The sequence below is a fragment of the Leptopilina boulardi genome, unplaced genomic scaffold (assembly GCF_019393585.1).
Source record: "Leptopilina boulardi isolate dan_hultmark-lab unplaced genomic scaffold, ZJU_Lbou_2.1 LbouV2_165, whole genome shotgun sequence".
NCBI classification, from domain to species: Eukaryota; Metazoa; Arthropoda; class Insecta; order Hymenoptera; family Figitidae; genus Leptopilina; species Leptopilina boulardi.
The window spans coordinates 836,085-859,930 of record NW_026137713.1 but is presented as its reverse complement, the minus strand read 5'-3'; the positions used below and the strand labels follow the sequence as shown (position 1 = coordinate 859,930).

Here is a 23,846-nt window from a genome sequence, read left to right as displayed (position 1 = left end):
CAAGTGGGATTATTTTTTGCAAATTGCTGTTATGTTATGTTATTTTTTTTCTGCTAAATGCTATTTTTATCGTCACGCTGCTTTTTTGAATGTTTTTAAAAAAAAGTAATGAAAAATTTGTAACGAATTTAATTTGTATGGTGTTTTTTTTGATTTTCAGGTGCCTGGCAATTTTAGGTACGTTGTGGAGCAAACTTTGAAAGAATTTTTCAAAGCTATTCAAGGTGGTAAGGACACGGAGCAATCATGGAAGAAATCAATCTATAAAGTGATCTCAAGGCTAGACGATCCGGTACCAGAGTACTTTAAAAGTCCAAATTTCCTGGAACAATTGGAATAGATTCTCTGCACATCATAAATTAGCAGAGCATCGAGTGTGATTGCTTGATGATCGGCAGAGGTATAGAGAAAAAAAAAAAAAAAAAAAAACTGACAACGACGGCTGAGAAGGATTTTAATCTCGTGATTGACCGTCGATGGAAGCGCATCAGGTATCCTTAGTAACATATCGAAACTGAGCGAGAGGAAAAACGAAAGCAAAAAAAAAAAAAAAAAAACCACCGAGAGATCATCATTTTTAAAAAATTTTAAAAATAAAATAAAATCTTCGTCGACATATGAAGATTTTTACATCGGATATAATCCGATCCGTACTTCGATGTACAAAATAAGAAAAATCTTTGTTGGGTGATAGGAAATAAATCTCGAATAATGTGAAATTTGGGCGAGATGACAATTTTCATTAATTGACAAAAATCCGGATGAGAAGGTCGATTCGCGCACAATTTTATTGTTTATAAATTGACTTTTTCAATCGAAGCATTTTTTTTTTTTTATACGAAAATTGTATTTTAATTTAAAAAAAAAAAAAATGAAAGGGCTTTGTAAATTATTAATTCTTGCACTTTAATACACGAAACTATCCTAGTTGAGTTGTCGAGATAAAAATTCTTTTTTTTCGATGAAGTTCAAAGAACTTAAATTAATTATCAAAATTATTAATATGAAAAATAAAATTCAATGGAACGATGTGGAATAAATCGCCAAGCGCTTAATTCCATGTCGTTACCCAATAAAAAAAAAAAAAAAAAAATTCGCTATCGACATACTCTTCTGGTACAATTTCGTGATTGTGATACTCGTCACGTGCTGTGAAGAATTGTTTTTTTTTTCTTTTTTTTTTTTAGAACAAAAATCGAGAGTTAAAAAAAAAAAAATAAAAAAAAAATGAAAAACGTCTAAAAGATGCAATCTCTTATCTTGGGAGAAATTTTTGCAATACGTGACGAGCACCATTTCGGCCTTGGAGATGACTCGATGACGAGAACTCCAAAATGGCATTTCTGCAAACGCAAATATAAAAAAAAGGGCAGATTTTTTTTTTTAGAAAAGGTATTTAAATACCAAATTTTGAACTTTCGGGTTCTTTAAAATTGTATATAAAATTGTATTGTATAGGCCACAGAGCAAAGTACGATCGACGTGACGCAACTTATTATTATTTTTTCGTGCAACAGAATGGATGCGAGTTGGAAAAATAGAGAGAATGGATGACGAGGGCTTTTCACGAAGGGCAAATTAAAAGAAAAAAAAAATACGAAAACTTCGCGAAAAGATTTCGTTAAGGAAAGTGGATAGTTTTTTTTTCTCAATTTCTCAGCAAATTTAAAATACGTACAATTTTTTTTAATGCTATTGGACCAAAAATGCATTAATGCTAGGATAGATACAGATTGTTCCAAAAAAAAAAAAATAATTTTTGATAATCTGTGTTTCAGCGGAGATTTAATATCAGAACGATGGATTTTTTTTTTCTTATTTTTCGTTAATTTTATAGTTTTAGTAAATTAGTTTTACATTCGACAAGTCTAATTTTACCTAAATACAATAAAAATTAGTCGTCATTAACACAATTTTGAAAACAAAATTCATGGGTGTTTAAACAAATTTTATGTTACAACAATTTAAACAAAAAATTTATCCGTAACAACTTCAAACAAGTTGGTCCATTATTTTTGAATTATATCCTTACAGTGAAATGTTTCCTTGAATCAAAAAAGTATTTCTTTGCTATAGGATTTATCTTTAATTTAGGAAAAAAATTTTATTTTGATTTACAAAGAATTTTTTTTTTTTTTATTCTAAATAAATATACAGTGGAAAAAAATTTATTTAATTTCAAATAATCGGTTACTTTATTATCAAATAAATTTTTTTTCACTGTAATAAATTAAATAAATTTTGAATTAAATAAATTTAAATTACATAAATTTTGAATTAAGTAAATTTAAATTAAATAAATTTTGAATTAAATAAATTTTGAATTAAATAAATTTAAATTAAATAAATTTAATTTAAATAAATTTAAAATAAATAAAATTAAATCAAATAAATTTTTTTTCTGTTAAATTAAAAAAAAAGGTTTCTTTGCTTCTGTATTAAAGAAAAAATTTTTTCAATTCAAAGAAACATTTTTCGTATGGGAGACAATAAATTTCGAAAAAAAAATTAAAGAAAATACATTGAATAAAAAAATTTTTATTTAAAGTAGCAAACTTTGAATGAAAATTTCGAACTTTAAAACACAACTCTAAAATATCAATTTTCAATATTTGGAACTAATTTGAGAATTTTAAAGTTCGAAACCAAACGGAATTAAAGTTTGTAACTTTAACAGGGGGGGGGAAACATAAAAAAACATACGTTCTTCCGCGAGGCATTAATGATAATTAAATATAATTAATAATATTCGTTACTATTAGTATTATTTGAGATGCTAGGCTAGTGTCGAGATAAACGTGTAAAGAATACTAAAAAAAAAACAACAAAAAAAAAAAGAAATTAAAAAAGAAGAGAGTGAATCGTACCGGCGGCGTCCTGATAGTAGTAGACAAAGATAAGGTGAAATTGACATTAGACGCGGGTACGTATCTATTTAGAGTAGATTATATTGAGAGAATATAATTATATATAAATATATATATAGATATATTAAAATTTTTTGAGAAGTTAATAACGACGCGATTTCATCAATGTTGAACACGAATTATTGCGCATAGATGCACGTAGACAATTATTTTATAGATATAAAAAAAAAAAAAAAAAAAAAAAAACGCGAAATTTGTGTTCTTATTGTTGCACTCTCAATGAGAGGGATCAATTGTAGATAAAAAGAAAAAAAAGAATTACTATTTTGGATTATAGCGAGATTTCGCAATTTTATCTTTATACTATTTCTATCGCTAAAATCCAATGTCACGTCGGGGTTTTTTTTATTATATTTTTATGAGTTAATTTTAATTAAGCTAATTTTAATTTACACGCAATTTTTCCTGCACTCCCCTCCCCCCCCCCTCTTATTTTTCCACAGTATTTCATATTCCCAAATGTATTTTAGATCCTCCCCAAAAAAATGCTGTAGTTGAGATTATGATTTAGATTTATTGTATGATTTAGCTTAGTATATATTATATTATATTATATTATATATATTATATATTATATAATAATACACACACTTTTGCAAGCGGTGAGTCTTAACCTAGTCACGAGTCACTATTTTTTAATTAATTATTATCAATCGATTTATTGATAATTTTATTTATTATTCACGCAAATAAAAACAAAAAAAAAACATTAAATATAATTTGCTTTATTAATTTATTTTTAATTTCCAATTTTTCCATCCATTTTTTTTTATATATCCAGAAAAAAAAACCCTCGACTGTTTCTCGGCTTAAAAATCTTGGGCCTTGAATGTTTCAAAGTTGTAAATTTTAAAAGCTCATTTAAAAAAAAAAAAAAAACGTTTTTCTGGCCTAAGAATTTTCTTCATTTCTTTGGCATTGGCCTAAGGGCGATTAGAATTTTTTTTTTTTTACAACTTTGAACAAAACGAAATTTTTGTTTACAGTCGAGGGAAGCTCTAATTATTTTTTTTTTCTGCAAATCATTTTTTTCTTTTGCTTTTTTTTTTGAACACAAAAAAAAATCAAATCGCGTTGTATTTAACGAGACAAAATTTTTTGACGAAAGTTGAAATAAAAAAAAAAAAAAAAAAAAAAATTGACAATTTTTCAGTGCAATTTTTTTCTTATCGAAAATTCAAATCATCGAAGTAATTTTTAATTGTAAATTTTCTATCTGGACGCCGCCGCGGTGATTGCGTCACAGTTATTATTATATGAAATATTCTTCACTCTGTAACTATACGGTACATTTTTTTTTTTTTTTGAATTTGGAAGAAACATTTTTTTTTTTTTGTCAAGAATTCTGCCATCTCGTCCAGAGAATGACAGACCGAATAAAAAAAAACGAGATCGATGAAACCGATTTTTTAATAATAAAAAAAAAAATAAATATTAATAATAAATAATAATAAATAAAAGCAAATAACAGAAGAAAAAGATGAAACGAAGCAAAAGATAGTAAAAGTGGTGCGCGAAGTGACTATAAAAGCACCATTTTCAAATATCCTCGACACTATTTAAAAAAAAAAAAAAGAGTTAAATTTGTTTAGATAAGAAAAAAACCGTTTTAATGAAAAAAAAAGAAAAAAATTTATAATCGATCGACTCGCCGTATCAGTGCAAGGAGACGATAATAAAACTTTAAGAGATAAACGGATACTCTAAACACAAGGGTGGTAAGAAAAAAAAAATGTGGGGAAAAATAAGAGAGAATAAATAATACGTACATACCTAAACGCGTAAATAAGGCAAAAAAAAAAAAAAATAACGTAAACAGAATATTAAGTAATAGTATTTAACGTTAAACACTTGCAAGCTATTAATTATTATATTACGATTAATTAAAGATAAAAAGTGGCAGGCGACACACCTACCTTAAACTAATAAACTAATTATTAATACGATTATTATTAACTATCGAGTTTTTCGTGATTAAGTCGTGATAAACGAGAATCGGAGTAAGTTAATGAGAGACAATTTCCTCGACTATTAGAGTGTATCACAAAAAAAAAAATTGCAATCGAAGGAGGACGCTGATAGATTTTTTTTTTTTTTCGTAGAATTTAGAAAAAAGAAAAGCGTCTTCCTGAAATTATCCGTTTTCCGGTGCGTGAGAAAAAAAAATTTTTTTTGTGCGACTGATATTAATAAAATGAAAGAGCGAGAATTTTTTTTTTTTTTGTGTAAATGAAAGAATAATTAATATTACATTTTTATGCGAGTACCGCGTGCGTTACTAACTGATTGTTGAACGCGTGCGAAAAATAAAAAAAATTTTCTGTGTGATAATCTCGTACATGTAGAGTGTTAAGATAATGGATTTTGGCGCGGTTGTGGTCAGGCGTGGAATGAGGAAGCTCAAGGATTCATATGAGATCGCTCAGAAATAATAATAATAATAATAATAATTTATCGAAGGATAAAGATCCTTTTACATATCACTGATTCAATATATATTATTTAATCAAAGTTGTCGATTTCTCCAACTTTGTGAATTTAATATTTAAAAAAATTGTTTTTTTTTTTTACAGATAAATTTCGAAAGATAAAGAAAAATGAACAGTTTTTAAATTTTACAAAGCAATGAATTTTAAAACTACAACAATTTTTTGTGGAATATTGTCATTTTTTTTGTGATATTTTACAGAATAAGAGGCTGTTGATACTCCAGCTCTTGGAACATTTTTATTTTTTATAACATACATCAATTTTAACTTTAATTTACAGAATGAATTTTTGAGAGGTCTGTTGATACTCCAGCTCTCAAAATCAAAGTTAAAAAAAAATAATTCTCTGAATTTCTTAAAAATTGTTGTGGATTTAGAAATTATAATCTTAATTTTAATAATTAAACATGAAAAAATAATTTTTAATTAACATGTTAATTAATTTTTGTTATTTCGAAATAAAAATATATTTTACAGAATAAGAGAGGCTGTTGATACTCCAGCTCTCTGTTAATTTATATATATTTTTTTTTTAAAAAACTGTTCATTTTAAAAATCACGTTTTCATCATTTTGGTTAAATTTAATTTTTCGAGAGATTAAATTCTACATTTGCGCAGAAGCAAAACATTCTGCGCAGACGCAGAACCTTTAACCTCTCGAAAAATTTAAAGTAGCAACATTCTGCGCAGACGCAGAATCATTAACCTCTCGAAAGATTAAATTTAACCCATTGAAAAGAAATTCAATTAAATTTTAGTCGACATTTTTTTTTCAACTGTTAGTAAAATTTAACTTATTCAAATTAGTAATTTTTAAATTCAAAGATATATAAATATATATATAATTTACAGAAATTCAAGAGGCTGTCGATACTCCAGCTCTTGATGAAAACAATTTGTTGTTTTTTTTTTAAATTCTATTCTTTTTTCAAAATGATTTTTCGCAAAATAATTTAAAAATTTGTACAATACAAATATAAATTACAGTTATTTACTGTAATAATAATTAGCAAAATTCAATTAGGCATTGAAAAAAAAAAAAAAAAAAAATATTGAATCAACGAAAGAAAAAAAAAAATTTAATGAGCGCATCTTGGAATCCAAGAGTTAAGGGGGTTATTAGAAACTTTAGGGGTGGGGGGGAGGGGTTGCGATTTTTTGTCGAATAATGTGGATGGTGCAGAAGCGTAGGGAGCCAAGTGTCCTTGATGCGACCGTCGTTGAAGCCAAATTTAAAATCTCTCGTGATCTCACCAAAAAAAAAAAAAATTTTTTTTTTTTTTTTTTTTTGGATTAACGAGCGAAAGATCGTCATCGATAATAACAACATATATATATATATTATATATATATATATGCGATTTCGGACTGAGTTCGGAACCACGGGCTAGAGACGTTCGGCGCAAACCGATCCTAGAAGAGACAGAGAAAGAAGAAAGCGAGAGGGAGAATAAGTGAGAAAGAGAGAAAGAGATATAGATAGAGTTTGAATGAGTAAAGAAAGAAAAGAAAGAAGAAGAAAAAAAAATTATACAGAGAAAAGCCGACCTCCTTGCCTACCGGGAGGTCCGCAAATATATTGTAAAGACAACTAGTATTTAAAAAAAAAAAAAATTAAGAAGTCGAAAAATGAAAAAAATTAAAAAAAAAAAAAAAAAAATAGGGGGGAAAGGGAGAAAAAGTGATGAAATTTATAATGACCGTTAAATGTATAAGTAAAATTAAAAAAAAAATTACTACGTTAAAATTATGTCCTTTCCTTTATGCACGATACTCTTTGGCAGCTCTTTTGGCGAGTAGAGACACCAGCTCATTATATACATACAACACGTCTTTTGGCAGTGAAGATGAATGAATCTGATTGTGTGAATGTGGAGAAAACGAAAAATAAAAATTCTGCTACCACGGTCCCGTCGTCCGACTCAGTGGCGCTATCGAAATTCACAATTAGCGCTCAAATTTAAAAAAAAAAATTAATAATAATTAGGTATATATATTTAAAAAAAAAAAAAAAAAAACATCAAGTACGCAGTGGACGAACAGTGCTATCCATAAAAAAAAAACCCTACCGGTCACCTAGAGTAAAACCTTATGTAAGAATGATTATACAGACAGAAAAAAAAATATACCTCGTTCCGAAACGTTCATCCCCTTGGCCAATTACATTCAACAACCAATAGTTGGTCCTCCCGGGGGGTTTTTTTTCCAATTTTTCTTTCTATTCTTATTTTCGATTTCATTTTTTTTTTTTTTTGCTATTTCATTTTCATTTCATTTTTCTTCATTTTTATTTTAATATTATTTGCTATCTTTATTATCTTCTTTGGAATTTCAATGGCTGTGGAACTTTTTTTTTAATTTCCCTTTGCTAAATAATCGCTGATTTTTTAATTTCTTTTATTTCGTTTTCTTAAAATCTCTCTATTAATCGGTTTTGTATATAGGTTAAACACATGTTGCGTCTGCGCAGAATGTTTCAACTTTGCGCAAACGCAAGAATGTTAACCTCCCTTGAGAATTTTTTTCACAAAAACCAAAAATTATTAAATTAAAATTCCTTATTAATCATTCCAAAGAAGTTAGAAAAAAGAAAATTTTTTTTTTTGTGAAAGGGGAGGACAGGATGAAGAACGCTAGGCGTGTATAAAGATGAACACACATGAGATTAGAGTGTATATGTATGGACCTCCTGAAGAAAAAGATATATATATATACACACACACACAATTGAACATACGTATCAACAAGCAGTGGAGTAGGTTATTCGTACTTATAAAATTAGAAGCTCCTAGTTGAATAAGAGTAATAATATTTAGTAACGAAAAAAAAAAAATAAATAAAATACGAACGAGCAGTAGCAACTAAATTGATGTGTGAGGATGTAAGCTAGATCGCCACACTGAGTCTAGGTCCTCAGAGGAAACGCAGACCCTTCAAAAGAATAATAAAAAAAAAAAAATAATAAAAATAAGAAAAAAAAAAAAATTTTTGTTAATACATCGAGTCCGATTTGCCAACTTTAATTTTCTATTTCATTTCTATAATGAGAATTAAAATCTCATAGAGAAAAGTATCTCATATTTTCTATACTTCATGAGAGGATCAAAAACCTCCGTACCATCAATGAGAGGACCAAATCTACAGTTCTATAAATCTTTCTAATCTCAGAAATCAAGAGGACCATACATTGCCAATTGAAGAAAAAAAAAAAAAAAAAAAAAAAAAACTGAAGAAATTTTTTTTACAATTGACAAAGTTGGCAAATCGATCGATGGGAAAGTCTTGAACGATTGTGGGAATTGTTTTTCTGCGTCCCACATTGATCTTCCAGAATTTTTTTTTTAAGACAAAAAAAAAAAACAAGGAAGATTCATCGTGGGACATCGTTGTCACAGCAAGTACTTTTTAGGCTCATCTCATTTTGTCAATTTGTTTTCAAGAAAAAAAAAAAATGCATGGTCCAAATTGTGAATAATTTTCCATATTCAAATACTTCCGTCCTTTTTGTATCCGAATTTGGATTCAAAACAAATTTTTTCTTTTTTTTTGGTAAAATCAACCGGATTTCTTTGCAATAGACTAACGAATTGAAAAAAAAAATTTGGACCTAATTCTTGAATGCAAAATTGAACAAAATGTTTATTTGATGGGAACCTGTCTACTTTGATGAACGCATTACGATATTTGACGAACTGCCATTTTCGATATATATGAATAATATATATATATATATATATATATAGTTTTTCATTTTTCAACGTTCTTCCGGCGTTTTTCTTCGGATTTCGTTTAAGACACTTTTTTATTTCGCTATCCTCGGTTGCGCACAAGACGAGAATATGAAAAAAAAGAAGAAAAAAAAAAAAAGTGAAAGTAGGGGAAGCAAAAATTTAGTTCTTTGGCACAAAAAAAGAAGAAAAAAAAATTTAAACGAGTACACGGGGACTTGTGGAACATATTCGCATGTGTCATTTTTGAACACTTTATACAAAAAAAAAAATCACAAATATTGGTCGTGATTTTGTCCTATAGGGGAAGTCCTTTAATTTTTTAAATTGCCATCCAATGTTAATTAAATATTATTTTTGATCCAATTTATATTCGCTCGTTGGGCATTATAATAAAGTCACTAAGAAAATTATCGCGTATCAAAAAAAAAAAAAAAGAAAGGGTACGAAACTCTTGGGCATTTTTCTCAGGGAATCGAAAAATTTTGTGATTTTCATGGCTTTAGGCAAAATTATCAAGTGATATAGGTGTTGCTAAAAAAAAGAGTTGTTATTTTATCTGATTTTAATATCCCCCCCCCCCAAAAAAAAATATATTCTAAAAAAAGATTTTTTCCAAATAAACATTAATTAACATCAGATGGCAATGGATTTCTTCCTATATTAAAAAAAAAAAAATTGAAAAAAAAAATTAAAACAACCATACGAACATATGCAGTTTCGGCCCGAATCCAAAAGACACATCAAGGAAAAAAGTACAAGTTTTCACGTTTGCGCCTTACATTAAAATTAAAAGTTGATCAAAAGCGTATTCTTACCAAAATCGGCCTTAGTATATACTTTTCCAAAAAAAAAAAAAAAAAAAATAATAATAATACTAATAATAATAAAGTAACCACCGGAGAATTGCACCCAAAGCGAATATCATTGGTTATAGTAAATACTGAAAAAAAAAAAAAAAAATCACCAACGAAAACATAATGAATCCGCTTTGGGAACAAAATCAAATCTCCGAAACATCCTCCACATCCCCGAGACCCTTCTAGAAAAAAATAAAGAAAAAAAAAGACTCTTTTCGAGTAGAAAGAAAAACATTTCCTGCATGTTGACGCGAGTGGATGGGTCACTCACAAATAGTGAAAAATGCGAAAATTTGTTTTTTTTTTTGGGTTTTTTTGTTTTTTTTTTTTTTTGGGTGACCCCACCATAACGTCTGCGCGTTTGGGCCAGCTCGTCTATCATACTGATAAGATCAAAAAACCGTTCAACGATGTAAACGACATGTGACAGCAATCGTTACGCTTGCGTTTTAATAAAGGAACATAACGTTCGTTAAGTGTGCATGATTAAAAATAATAATAAAAGAAAAAAAAAAAATACATATAGGACATACACCGTACGGGTCGTTGATGGTGCTACTAATTCTTCAGTATTAAAAATACTATTTGTGCAATAGTTTTTTTTTTTTTTTTTTTTTTTTTTGAAACAGCTTCAACTCCGCTAAAAAAACAGGATCCGTCATTATTTCAGGATTATCTGTATACAAAAATCTTAAGAAATGAAATCTTAAGAAATAATGAAAAATCAAAGGAAATTTGATAACAGGAAAAAAAAAAAATGATGAGAATCGATCACAGCGAAGTTCAACGACCGTCAACCTCTCGTATGGTAATCTCAGAATCAACCCCCCCTTAGAACAAATACCGCCTACCAAATCCAACAATCATCCATAAAACCTGATCTATTCCTCACAGTTACGCAAATCTGTCTCAATACACTTTTTGTAATAACAAAAAAAAATATTTAGAAGGGCACGAATCAAGGATTAAGAAAAAGAAGAAGAAGCTGCGAACTAATGAATTGTACTGTGACTCATTGTTTCATCGTGACATCGCATCACTCGCATCACAAAAAAAAAAAAAAAAAATTGTGAGGTCAAAAAAATCACAGTCGAGAAAAATGAGATGGCCCAAAAGGGGCAGAACTCGACGAGAAAAAATCCGAAAGGGAATTAGAAAACTCAAACAAAAAAAAAGATGTCAAACAATCATAATCGTCCGCAGAAAAATGGTATTAAAAAAAAATATATATAATTATCACAATGAGTAATAATATATATATATCCAAAAAAAAAAATACTATAAAGGAAAAAAAAGTCTTACAAAAAAATAGCCTGATTCGATTTCCTGACTTTCGCAGATTTTCGCGCGGGACAACGAGTTCGTCCCTCCAACAGCATCCAAAAAAAAAATCCTTTTCCCAAAAAAAAAAAAAAACAATCAATTTTAAAATGAAAAAAAATCCTTCCCACAATGAAATAAGGTTTGCTTCCAATCCGTACGTGTTATTCGAATAAAACTATAAACTAAATATTAACGATAAATAAGAATATTAATTGAATTATACCTATTATTGATTAATACTTATAACTAGGTTTAAAAAAAAAAAGAGACAACCCGGTACATGGCGGTCGTAATATCCGTAATTCGGGTGAATTTCAGAAATTTTAAGGGTGCGCCCCGACTTTTTTCTAAACCCCAAAAACGAAGGGTTTAAAAAAAAAAAAAAAAAAAAAGAATTTTAAATCGTTGAACGAGTCGTGACGCACGTGGTTCGCCCTGTGGTACCGGTGGGAAAGTATAACTTTGTGGTCGTTTCTTACCCATCATTTTTATGCTAGCTTTTAATGAAACACAAAATACACACCAGGAAAAAAAAAAACACACACACACAGCATTAATAAACATCTAATACAATATAAATATATAAATATATAAATATAATTATATTATTGATATAAACTTACGATTATTAAGTATCCTAGTGGTATTATACGACGACATAGTTGATTGATCTGTTTAATATTGAATGTCTGTAGACCACGGAGCGTTTGGAACTCTATGCTAAACTTAGAGACCTTTCCTTCATCCCCTCTCCTAAAAAAAAAAAAACCTCACCTAAACATCCTCGGAGAATAACCTCACAGAATAACGAGTACATTTACTCGACCCCCACCCCCTTCACCTTTCGATTAATTGGCAAGACTCCCTTTTTGTAATTGGAAAAGAATCAATATTGAATGAGACTCGATATTTTAAAATAAATCTACTTGATTGAAATCTAAAGTAAAAAAAAAGCGCACTATTTCCCTCCCCCTCTTAATATATTAACGAATTGGAAATTGAATTTTTTTTTTTAACAGAAAGAAAAATCTAGAAAACAAAATCAAAGATTTGAAAAGAAATATTTCGAATTTTTTTTTTAACAATTGTATTTTTTGAATTAAAATTTTCTTTTTACTATAAAACCCTAATGTCGATTTACTGATAAAAAAAAAAAAATGGGATTTTTCTTGTAGTTCAAAATGACAGTGGCGCCACCTACGAGGCACCATTTAGCTCAATTTTTTTTTTCAGTGAGAGAAATAATTATCGAAATAATTTTTTTGCAATTTAATTTTTGTTTCCTTCAAAAAGAAATTAAATATTTTTACTCTAAACAAATAGATTAATAATAATAAAAAAATTAAATAAAAAAAAAAAATTTTTCACTAATTGTAAAAATTATTTAAAAAAAAATTAATGAAGAAAAAAACAAACATTATTATTTGAATTTTTTTATTTATAAAAAATAATTGTGAAAAAATTTTACAAAAAGTAACAATTTTTTTTTTTTTTCTAATCATCCATTTGTCAAACATTATTTCTCTCACTTTGTAATTTGAATTAAAATTTTAATATACAATTGATAATGCACTTTTTCTTGTCACTGTCAATAAATTCGTGAATAGAAAGAAATGTTTTTTTTTTTTTTTTTTTGCAATTTAAAGAAAATTATATAAAAATAAAGAAAACAAAAATTTAAGTGCGCGATCAACAAAAAAAAAAAAAAAAAATGACTGATACCTTGTATTAAAAAAAAAAAAAAGAAAGAAAGCCCACGTGAAAGACTCCAAACCCTCTGCATCTGTTTATTGATGCGTTGCCTCGGGACGCGTCGATTGAAAGAAGAATCAATTTCTCTAAAACAGGGGAAAAAAAAAAAATTTTTTTTTTTTTTTTTTCCTCTTTTTTCGATCGACCTTCTCGTCAAGGCCCGCCTGATTGTTGAGTTTAAGTTTTCTTAGCTAGCGAATTCCTTTGTACATTCCACGGTACTAATTTACACACGTTACTTAGCTCACCGTTTTCAATAGTCGATAAAATGTGTTTTGCAGTTTTTTAGCGACTTAAAAGTTTTTATTAACTATTATTATTATTACCATAATTATTACAATTATTACTATTATTATTATTATTATTATTATTATTTTTATTATCATTATTATTATTATCATTATTATTACTATTATTATTATTATTATTATTATTATTATTATTATTATTATTATTATTATTATTATTATTATTATTATTATTATTTTTATTATTTTTATTACTATTATTATTATTTTTTTTTTTATTTTTATTCTTATTATTATTATTATTATTATTTATGTTACTTTTATTTTTATTATTATTATTATTATTATTACTGTAAGTCTAAACCGTAAATCGGCGTGATTTTCCAAGAAAAAGAAAAATTCGAGTCAAATAAATAATGTATCGCGTATTTCAATACATCCTTGACTCGCGAAAAAAAAAAAAAAATTGAAAACGATTATATGTTATATGAAATCGCGAAGCTTTTTTTTGGAAAATATCGACGATATTGCGGTATCATTGCTTCGTATAAGTACTAATATATCCGCAAGTTAAAAATTGCCCAGCTGTTAATAGTTTCCTGTTGTCAGAGGGTGAATGGATTTCAGTAGGAAAAGCTATATTTATAGAAAAAAAAAAGAAAGAAATTAACAATAACCACCCTTGAAATTGAAGAGAAAAAGAAATTTCTTGTATATTTAAAGAATTTAATTTCTTTGATATATAGACAAATTAAATTTCAAAATTATTTTAAATAATTGGGTGATTATTGTGTTCTTCCATTTTAAAATAACTATTTCCCTCTCCGACGAACTTTTCAATTTTAAATGTAAACATACTTTACACGAAACATTATAAATACATACACACACATACACACACAGCTTCATAATTATTGTCCAGTAATTAAATCTCACGTGGGAGTTTCGACATTGCTCATACATCGTTCTTTAAAAATGATGATACAAGGTATTATAAAGAAATTTTTGAATTTTTTTTTTTACAAATTAATGCCAAATTTTTCGAATCATTTATATACATCAATTCACAAATAATTTCGATAAAACTGGTTTTGAGTTATCAAAAAGAAAATAAATTCCTTTTCTGAAAAATCTTGAAAAAATCATCATTTTGACAATAAGTAATGTTGAACGATCACGTGAGACTTAATTACCCCCCCCCTCCCCCTCTCTCGATGAGAATTTTTCATTTACACCTGGGCAAGAGTCAGGCGAGCGTCGGGCCGGCTCTCAATTTTGAAATAGCCATTTCGATGAAAAGCGAAAAAAGCGAACAGACCCCCAAAACCCGACGCAATAGAAGAAGGCAACCGGATAAAAATACCGTCACACAAAGAAACAGTTTCTCGCGCGGGGCCCGGTTGCGACCACCATCAATAAATATATACTTAAAATAATAATAATAATAATAATAATAATAATTAATTCTAATTCCCCCCTTGAATCCAAAAAAAAAATCCAAAATCGCTAAAAAAAACCAACCCTATCCTTCCTAGTCTTAAATCCTTGAAAAAAAAAGCTGGGGGTGCATAAGGCCCCCGGTGGCCATAAACGGAGGTCGCAGCCATTTGGCCATGTTGAACGGGTCCCGCGCCTTCTCTCACTCACAGCACACACTGGGCCGACTCGTCCGATAGAATGTGCCTTCAGTGTTGATTTTATACGAAAAAAAATACTAAAATTATACAAAGGGGCCCGACATAGACCGAACGCCCACCCAAAGTCTGACCGATGCTCGCCCGCTGCCTCTTTTTTCTCTAACCAAACTGGATCAATCAAAACTCCCGCCTCTTCACGATTTTCATATTTTTTTTCACGATTAACATATTCAATTTATTTAATTCGATATACCATTTTATTTATATGCTTTTTTAACGTATACAGATTAACTGATTTTAGTCTGATTTTAAAATCGGTTTTGTATGCTTTTTTAAAGTATACAGATTACCTGATTTTAAAATCTAGTATGCTTTTTTAAAGTATACAGATTTCATCTGATTTTAAAATCGGTGTTGTATGCTTTTTTAAACTATACAGATTTCATCTGATTTTAAAATTGGTCTTGTATGCTTTTTTAAAGTATACAGATTACCTGATTTTAAAATCAATCTTGTATGCTTTTTTAAAGTATACAGATTTTCAAAAATTCTAATTTCAAAACTTAATTTATTCGGAACACAAGAAAAATCAAGAGAAAGAGAATAAACGTGAAGAGGTGACGCACATATAACAAAAACACAAAACCCCCAACCCAATCCAGCACAAAGTGATGATTTTTAATTCAGGCAAGGAGTTCGGAACGCTGCAATAAAAAAAAAAAAAAAAAAAAAAACTATTAAAAAAGCAATTATTATGCGATAAGTATACTTACATAATATATATGTGTACTATGGTCTCTCCCACTCCCCGTTAAAAAATAAAAAAAAATAAAATAAAATAAAAAAAAACCCTAACCCAATAAATTGCAACGATTTGTCGATTTTTTTTTAACGACAAATCGTTACGATTGTTAGTGGTATACATAACCTGCCCCCTCAACCCCCCATACAAGCGTAGATTTAACCGCATTACTATTGATGATAATGATGATGATAATGATTATGATGATGATGATGATGAAGATGATGATGACAGCTACGTAAAAGCTAACTAACTAAACTACAATTAAACTTATTAATTATTAAACACTTAACAAGCAATAAAACAGTGTAAACAGTAAAGCCCAGTAACCATTGAATTGTGTGTCGACAACTACATACTACTACCTACCGTATATCGAAGTAATAGCCGTATGTAAAAGGAAAACTTGTATTCTACCAGTTGTATCAGCCAGTTCATTCTAATAAGCAAGCGATTTAATGAAAAGAAAATAATAATCCCCCCCCCCACTATCCTCAAGATAATAATCCGTACCTTCCATTTCCCAAAACCCTCAATCCTTCAACAATATTATCATCTAAAAATTGAGTCCCGATTGAGAATACACTGGATTACATATTAACTACTAGCGATCGTAGACAGATTGTAAAACTTTGTTCACTGTACGCACATGTGTGGGGAGACCATGTAACTTTAGCTCCGCCGCTCATTCCAAGATCTTACGAAATGTTGAAATTTCGTCGTTTCATCAAAAAAAAAAACTTTTTCGAAGTATACAGATTTCATCTGTTTTTAAAATCTTGTATCCTTTTTTAAGGTATACAGATTGACTTGATTTTAGTCTGTATTTAAAATCCGTATGCTTTTTCCAAAGTATATAAAGATAATTTTAAAATCGGTTGTATTTGCTTTTTTAAAGTATACAGATTTCATCTGATTTTAAAATCAGTAGCTCTTTGGAAGAATACAAATTACCTGATTTTAAAATCAATGTTGTATGCTTTTTCAAAGTATACAGATTACCTGATTTTAAAATTGGTTGCTTTTTTAAAGTATACAGATTTAATCTGATTTTAAAATCAATCCTGTATGCTTCTTATAAGTATACAGTTGGTTTTTCACGAACCAAATCGAAAAAATGACGATTTTCCCACATTTCTAGCCAGATCTAGCCCTCTTTCCCCCCACCCCCCTCTCAGCTAGTGTAGCAGCTAGCTAAAAAGAAACCCTAAATAATCTTTCATGAATTCCTTCCCTGAACAATTTCCCCTTCTATTATACCTGCCCAAAAAAAAATTCCCCGTCAATTCCCTACGTGTTGTATTATCCGTTATTTTCGATATAATATTAATAGTATTAATGATACTTAATGATAATATGATGACGATAAGGTACGGGGAGACGTTTGGTCACACGAGAAACACACATACACGCAGAACAGACACACGCGTAGGCGCGTTTCCTCGCCTTGCCGCGACAAAGAAAATAAGAATCTTCATACACGCATCAGGAATATGAGATTAATAATATGATCAACCTAGTTGCCGTGAAGTTTGAACAATGAGTGAACAATGAGTAATGAGACCTACCCGCGGGTCCGCTTCGTTTTTTGCCCCGGGGGAGCCAAAGTAAAAAATTCCATACCTTTTTTTTTGGGAACTCTTTTTCAAAATGGTTAAAATTTGAAAATAGTAGCTCAATTTAATAAAAAAAAAAAAAAAAAAAAAAAAACAATTGGAATTTACTCCAAGGCTCCAACGGGCGAATCTGCCTCGTAGCTAAACATTTTTGTACAGAATACATTCATAAACAGATTATAAAATTTTCAGTTACAGAGCAGCACTATACATACAACACAGATGATGTATATATTTTTACGTTACAGAATATGTCCTGCACGACAGCAGGCACGATAAGACTGGTTCTCATTTCCCACAACAATGCGTATACATATTGCCATATTTATTAACAAAATATTCTTATTATAAAATTTCACGATATTTCTAAGTAATTTAAAAAAAAAAAAAAATACCGTTACCAGAACAAATGGATTTTTTGGTAAAAAAAAAAAAAAAAAAAAAAAAATAATAATGAACGGGGCTGCCCGCTTGCAACATAAATTGTTTTCTTACTTCGAAAAAAAGAAATTCGAAATCACAAAAATCAAAAACCTTTCTATTTTTCAGAAAGGAGGTAAAACATAAATAAAATTCGTATCTTTTTTTCGAAGACAAAACAAATGAAAACAAACAAAAAAATAAATAAAAACGAAAAAAAAAATGGGAGATAAAATATTTCAACCTTTGGAATTATTGAAAAATAAAAAAGAAAATTTTTTCGACCAGACAAAATTAACATCCTAATTTTTATATTCGGCCCTTCACTAAACCCAATCTGGCATGCCAAAGGAGAAAAATGAAAATACGGGATTAAACTCCCTATAAAATAAATGAGAGAATAAATGTTGTTTGCGGGTATCCCGACAGAAGCATAACGCGGGTAGGAGTATCTGAAAATCCCGGGCAATTTGAGTTTTATCTCACAAATACCCCGGGGAACGTCCTAAGTTTTAAAAAAAATCCGTACTCACGTTCTCTCCGCATTAATGAAACGATCTAATTTTCTTTTTCCCTTTTAGACACTTCGACTTTTTTTTAGCACATGAATTTCTAAATGAAAAATAAAAAAGGGAATTGTTAACATTTTTTACGGTACCGGTTACTATATGGTTTCGGTTACTATGGTACCGGTTACTCTATGGTACCGGTTACTATATAATTCCCGTTACTATGGTACCGGTTACTCTATGGTACCGATTACTATATGGTTGCCGTTACTATGGTACCGGTTACTATATGGTTCCGGTTACTATGGTACCGGTTACTCTATGGTACCGGTTATTATATGGTTCCGGTTACTATGGTACCGGTTACTCTATGGTTCCGGGTACTATGGTACCGGTTACTCTATGGTTCCGGTTACTATGGTACCGGTTACTCTATGGTTCCGGTTATTATGGTACCGGTTACTATATGGTTCCTGTAACTGTGGTACCGGTTACTATATGGTTCCGGTTACTATGGTACCGGTTACTCTATGGTTCCGGTTACTATATGGTTTCGGTTACTATGGTACCGGTTACTATATGCTTCTGGTTACTATGGTACCGGTTAGTATATGGTACCGGTTACTATGGTACCAGTTATAATGGTACCGGTTACTATGGTACCAGTTATAATGGTACCGGTTACTCTATGGTTCCGGTTACTATGGTACCGGTTACTCTATGGTTCCGGTTACTATATGGTTTCGGTTACTATGGTACCGGTTACTATATGCTTCTGGTTACTATGGTACCGGTTAGTATATGGTACCGGTTACTATGGTACCAGTTATAATGGTACCGGTTACTATGGTACCAGTTATAATGGTACCGGTTACTCTATGGTTCCGGTTACTATGGTACCGGTTACTCTATGGTACCGGTTATTATATGGTTTCGGTTACTATGGTACCGGTTACTCTATGGTACCGGTTACTCTGTGGTACCGGTTATTATATGGTTCCGGTTACTATGGTACCGGTTACTCTATGGTTCCGGTTATTATGGTACCGGTTACTATATGGTTCCTGTAACTGTGGTACCGGTTACTATATGGTTCCGGTTACTATGGTACCGGTTATTATATGGTACCCATTAAGGTACCGATAAAGTTGATAAACAATTGAAAAGCTAAGAAATGATAAATTTAACAATGAAAAATAAAAATTTGAAACGTAAATTAATTAATTTGAGATTATTTTGATTAAATTTAATTTTATCTCTCTGTTAAGAGATTTAAGTCTATCGAAATTAATGTTGTTAAGGGGTGTAAATTACTTTTTTTCTGCCACTATTTTAAAATCAAAATATATTATTTGGAATTTGCGAAAATTTTCACTGTTTCATTCATTTGATTGTTGAAAAAAATGAAATTCCAAAAAAAAAAAAAAATTCGAAGAGTCTATAGGTGAAAATTCGATCATTTCAATGCCGGGAGACGTTTACTACACCATGACACAATTTTTGAGTTACAGTGCAAGCGAACATCTGTAGAGCCATATACATATAGTACGTTGTTGTATCTTAAAAACTAATGGGATAAACTATAGTGAATGTACATTTTATAAGGGTTATAACATTTCGAAATTTGAAAGCGGCAGGAAAGCGACAGGATTAAAAAAAAAAAAAAAGAAAAAAACTTTTTCGAATGAGATAGAAAAAAATATCCGGAATAGCGCGCGCGCAAGATAGAACGAGAGAGAGAAAGAGGAAAATTGTGTGAGAGGAATAATAAAAAATAAATAAAAAAAAAAAAAAAAAAAAAAAAACATAACAAAATGAAGGAAAAAATCGATAGTTTGCATCCGCGTCGCGATTGACGGCATGGTCACCGGCGGCCCCGTCCGAAACGGGTGCAAGTAACTTTAGATGTATAAAAATTTAACTATTTCTCGCGATTTTAGGGAGCTCTAAAGAAATTATTGTAAAAAGGTCTATTATAGGGGGAGGAAACTTTATTGAAAAGGGGTCGTGCGTGAATGTTGAATGACTGTATATGACTCAAATATCCTCAAAAAAAAAAAAAAAAAAACCAAAAATGAAAAAGAGGAAAAAGAGTGAAAAAAAAAAATTATTGTATAAATTTTTTGGGAGGGTGAACTGGTCGCCCGGTGACCGCGCCTCTATCTCGATACAGGCTCGAAATGCCACAAAGAGCGCCGGGTGCAAAATTTACAACATGAGAAATGTAAAAAATAAAAATTAATCCGGCGCTTCTCATTTCGACAAAAAAAAAAAACAATCGATCTTTAAATTTTCTTTTTTAATAAATTTTTCTTTTTTTTTTTGGCAATATCTCGATAACTATTAAGCGCAAAAAAAAAACAGACAAGGAGAAAGGATTTCGACAGGTCGAAAGGTTTACAAAATAAAAAAAAATTGTGTACTATTTAAATATTCGTATCAAAAAAAAAAGAAAAAAAAAAAAAAAAAAAAAGGCCTCGACTTAGCGGCGCGAGTGTTGAAAAAAAATTAAGGGGAGAGCCAAAAAGAAACAAAAAAAAAAAAAAAAAAAAAAAAGTGGGGCCGATTAAAAAAAATATTTATAATATATGGCTACAAGTACAAATTACTTCAAATACTGAGCGTAGGTGTATTGATGTGTGAACAAAATTTGGTTGGCCGGTGACCGTTTTTGGAACCATCATACTGCGTATCAAAGTATGTAAAATTTATTGAATAAACGCTAGCTATGATATAATGTAATCTAATATTGTAATATTGTAATGAGTCTAAATGATGAAAAAAAAAAAAAAAAAAAAATTAATTTGAGGTTTAGAAGCGCGCGTGAGTGCACGTGAATGAGAAAAAAGAGGAAAAAAAGAGGTTATTGTGCATACGAACAAATTTATGTTATTGTCGACATTTTTAAGAATTTATTAATTTTTTTTTTTTTCTTTTCATTTTTATCACCACGTCGCAAAAATTGTATTTATAGTGTTAAAAACAATTTCGAGACACAATATAGGTCAAGTACTTCAGGGAAGGGGTAAGAAAAAAAAAAAAAAAAATTTTTTTTTTTGTAAGAATTCTAAAAAAAAAAAAAAATTAATTACGCACGGAATGTTTGGATCTTTTTTTTTGGACAAAAAAGTTCATTTCGAAAATATCAATCCAAAATTTGCACGCCACATTGGCTTTGAAAATATACTCTCGGCGTCTCGCGAAATTCTATTTTTGTAAGCATATTTCTATAAAAAAAAAGGTATACTAACGATATGGCAAAATTTATTATTCCTAGTGTGAAACGAAAATTGAACGTTTAGATTTCGTTAGTATAGTGTAAAAAAAAACGATGTCTAGGTCCTATTCGTGTACTTAAAGGGGAAAAAGTAAAAAAAAAATTATATGTCGGTGCGAGGTAGGTTGTAAAATTGTACATAAATTGCGAAGAGGAGACGCTGAGATATGCCACCGAGTTCAATTGTGCGCAACGCGATTTTGGAAAGAGACAAAAAAAAAAAAAATCTCTCAAAAAAAAAATCAAACCAACATTCCTGCATTATCTCCGCACTGCCGTGTCTCGTCTTATTACGATCGCTCTCATTTTATTCGTTTTTAAAATCAAAAAAAATAGATTAAAAAAAAAACATTTCCTTACTTTTTTTTCTTCCCTCTATTTTTCGAATAAAATGAAATTGATCAAATTTTTTCTCCTTCTATTGACGAGCGGCTTATTTTGTAAACGATCATCTCCAGTTTTAATATTAATAAAAAGAAAAATTTTCCAATATTAATACTACAACTCGAGACAATCACTCATATAATAGAATTCTTCGGGAAAAAAAGGTGATAATAAAAAAAATAATAAAAAAAAAAAAAAAAAAAAAAAAAAAAAATGGACGGCGTAGTGAGATCAGTAAAAAAAATTTATTTTGTTCAGCATTCACGATGTTTATTATATTTCATGTTTGTACATGTTTGTGTGCCAGTGTGTAACAACTGGCCTCTACTTGGGCCTCTGTACATACTCACGCACGAAAAAAAAAAAAAATAATAAAAAAAAGGCCACTCTATAAATACACACGAAGTGCTACACCTAGAGTGCAAGAGAAAGAGAATGAAAGAGCGATAGAGAGAGAGAGAGAGAGAAAGAGAGAGAGAGAAAATAATAATAAAAAAAAAAACCAAGATAAAAGATGAAAAAAAAGAGGCTAGGCGACACACAAGAGTATCATGACAAATGCAAGTGACACCCCCACGATACATGTACACACACAATCACACATAATTTCCATTATAGACACTGTCACACATGCGATATTACACACAATATTAATATATATATACGACTCCATAGATGATGGCGCGGCACACTCACATAGTGTCTCTCGGATTGTTCCACAAAACTTTTCATTCAAGTTTGCTTCAAGAAACCTTCTGTTTTCTAATGTATGACGTGTTGTTGTCGATATATAAAATAAACTTAATAAAAAAATAAATATGTGATGACAATCATTTATTTTACCCATTCTTTAGAATAAATTTTTATTTCTTTTTTATTAATTTTTTTTTGTTCAATTTTTTTGTATTTTTTTCTATTTTTTTTCAATGTTTTTCTGTTTTTTCTATTTTTTTTTCGTTTGTTTGCATTAGTATAAATTTGCCATGGTCAGACACAGCTTTTTTGAAATTTTATTATCAGTAGTAAAAGTTTGTTTAAGTCAGACAAAATTATGGCAATTATTATAAGAAACATAATTTAAGTAGTATAAATCTGCCATGGTCAGACAGAATTTTTTACTATTTTATTATTAGTAGTGAAAGTTTGTTTAAGTCAGCCAAAATTATGGCAATTATTATTAGAAATATTAATTAAGTAGTATAAATCTGACATGGTCAGACAGGATTTTTTTATTATTTTATTATCAGTAGTAAAAGTTTGTTTAAGTCAGCCGAAAATTATGGCAATTATTATTAGAAATATTAATTAAGTAGTATAAATCAGCCATGGTCAGACACAGCTTTTTTGAATTTTGATTATCAGTAGTAAAAGTTTGTTCAAGTCGGACCAAATTATGGCAATTATTATTATAAACATTAATTAAGTAGTATAAATCTGCCATGGTCAGACAGAATTTTTTATTATTTTATTATTAGTAGTAAAAGTTTAATTAAGTCAGACAAAATTATGGCAATTATTATTTGAAACATTAATTAAGTAGTATAAATCTGCCATGGTCAGACAGAATTTTTTTTAACTTTATTATCAGTAGTAAAAGTTTGTTTAAGTCAGCCAAAATTATGGCAATTATTATTAGAAATATTAATTAAGTAGTATAAATCTGACATGGTCAGACACAGCTTTTTTGAAATTTTATTATCAGTAGTAAAAGTGTATTTTGGTCAGACATTGTTTCAAATTATTGCAATTTTGATATGATTAAACTAGTAGAATATATATTTGTTTTTAAGTGAAAGAAAGGTATATGAATTTTCATAACTTTTTATTCAGTAGTAAAAGTAGGTTTTAGTCAGACAAAATAATTTCAAAATCT

At 29.3% G+C, this 23,846-nt stretch overlaps 1 protein-coding gene across 5 annotated transcripts in view; it reads left to right on the top strand.

The window, feature by feature from the left end:
- LOC127277171 (homeobox protein prospero) overlaps nucleotides 1–22,790 on the top strand; it is a 165,783-nt gene extending 142,993 nt beyond the window's left edge. For all 5 annotated transcript variants that reach the window (XM_051298038.1, XM_051298040.1, XM_051298041.1 and 2 more), the window contains exon 8: nucleotides 161–22,790. In XM_051298038.1, coding sequence (XP_051153995.1) covers nucleotides 161–340 — 180 coding nt within the window. In that variant the 3' untranslated portion in view covers nucleotides 341–22,790. The remainder of the gene's footprint in view (nucleotides 1–160) is intronic.
- Nucleotides 22,791–23,846: the final 1,056 nt, after the last annotated feature.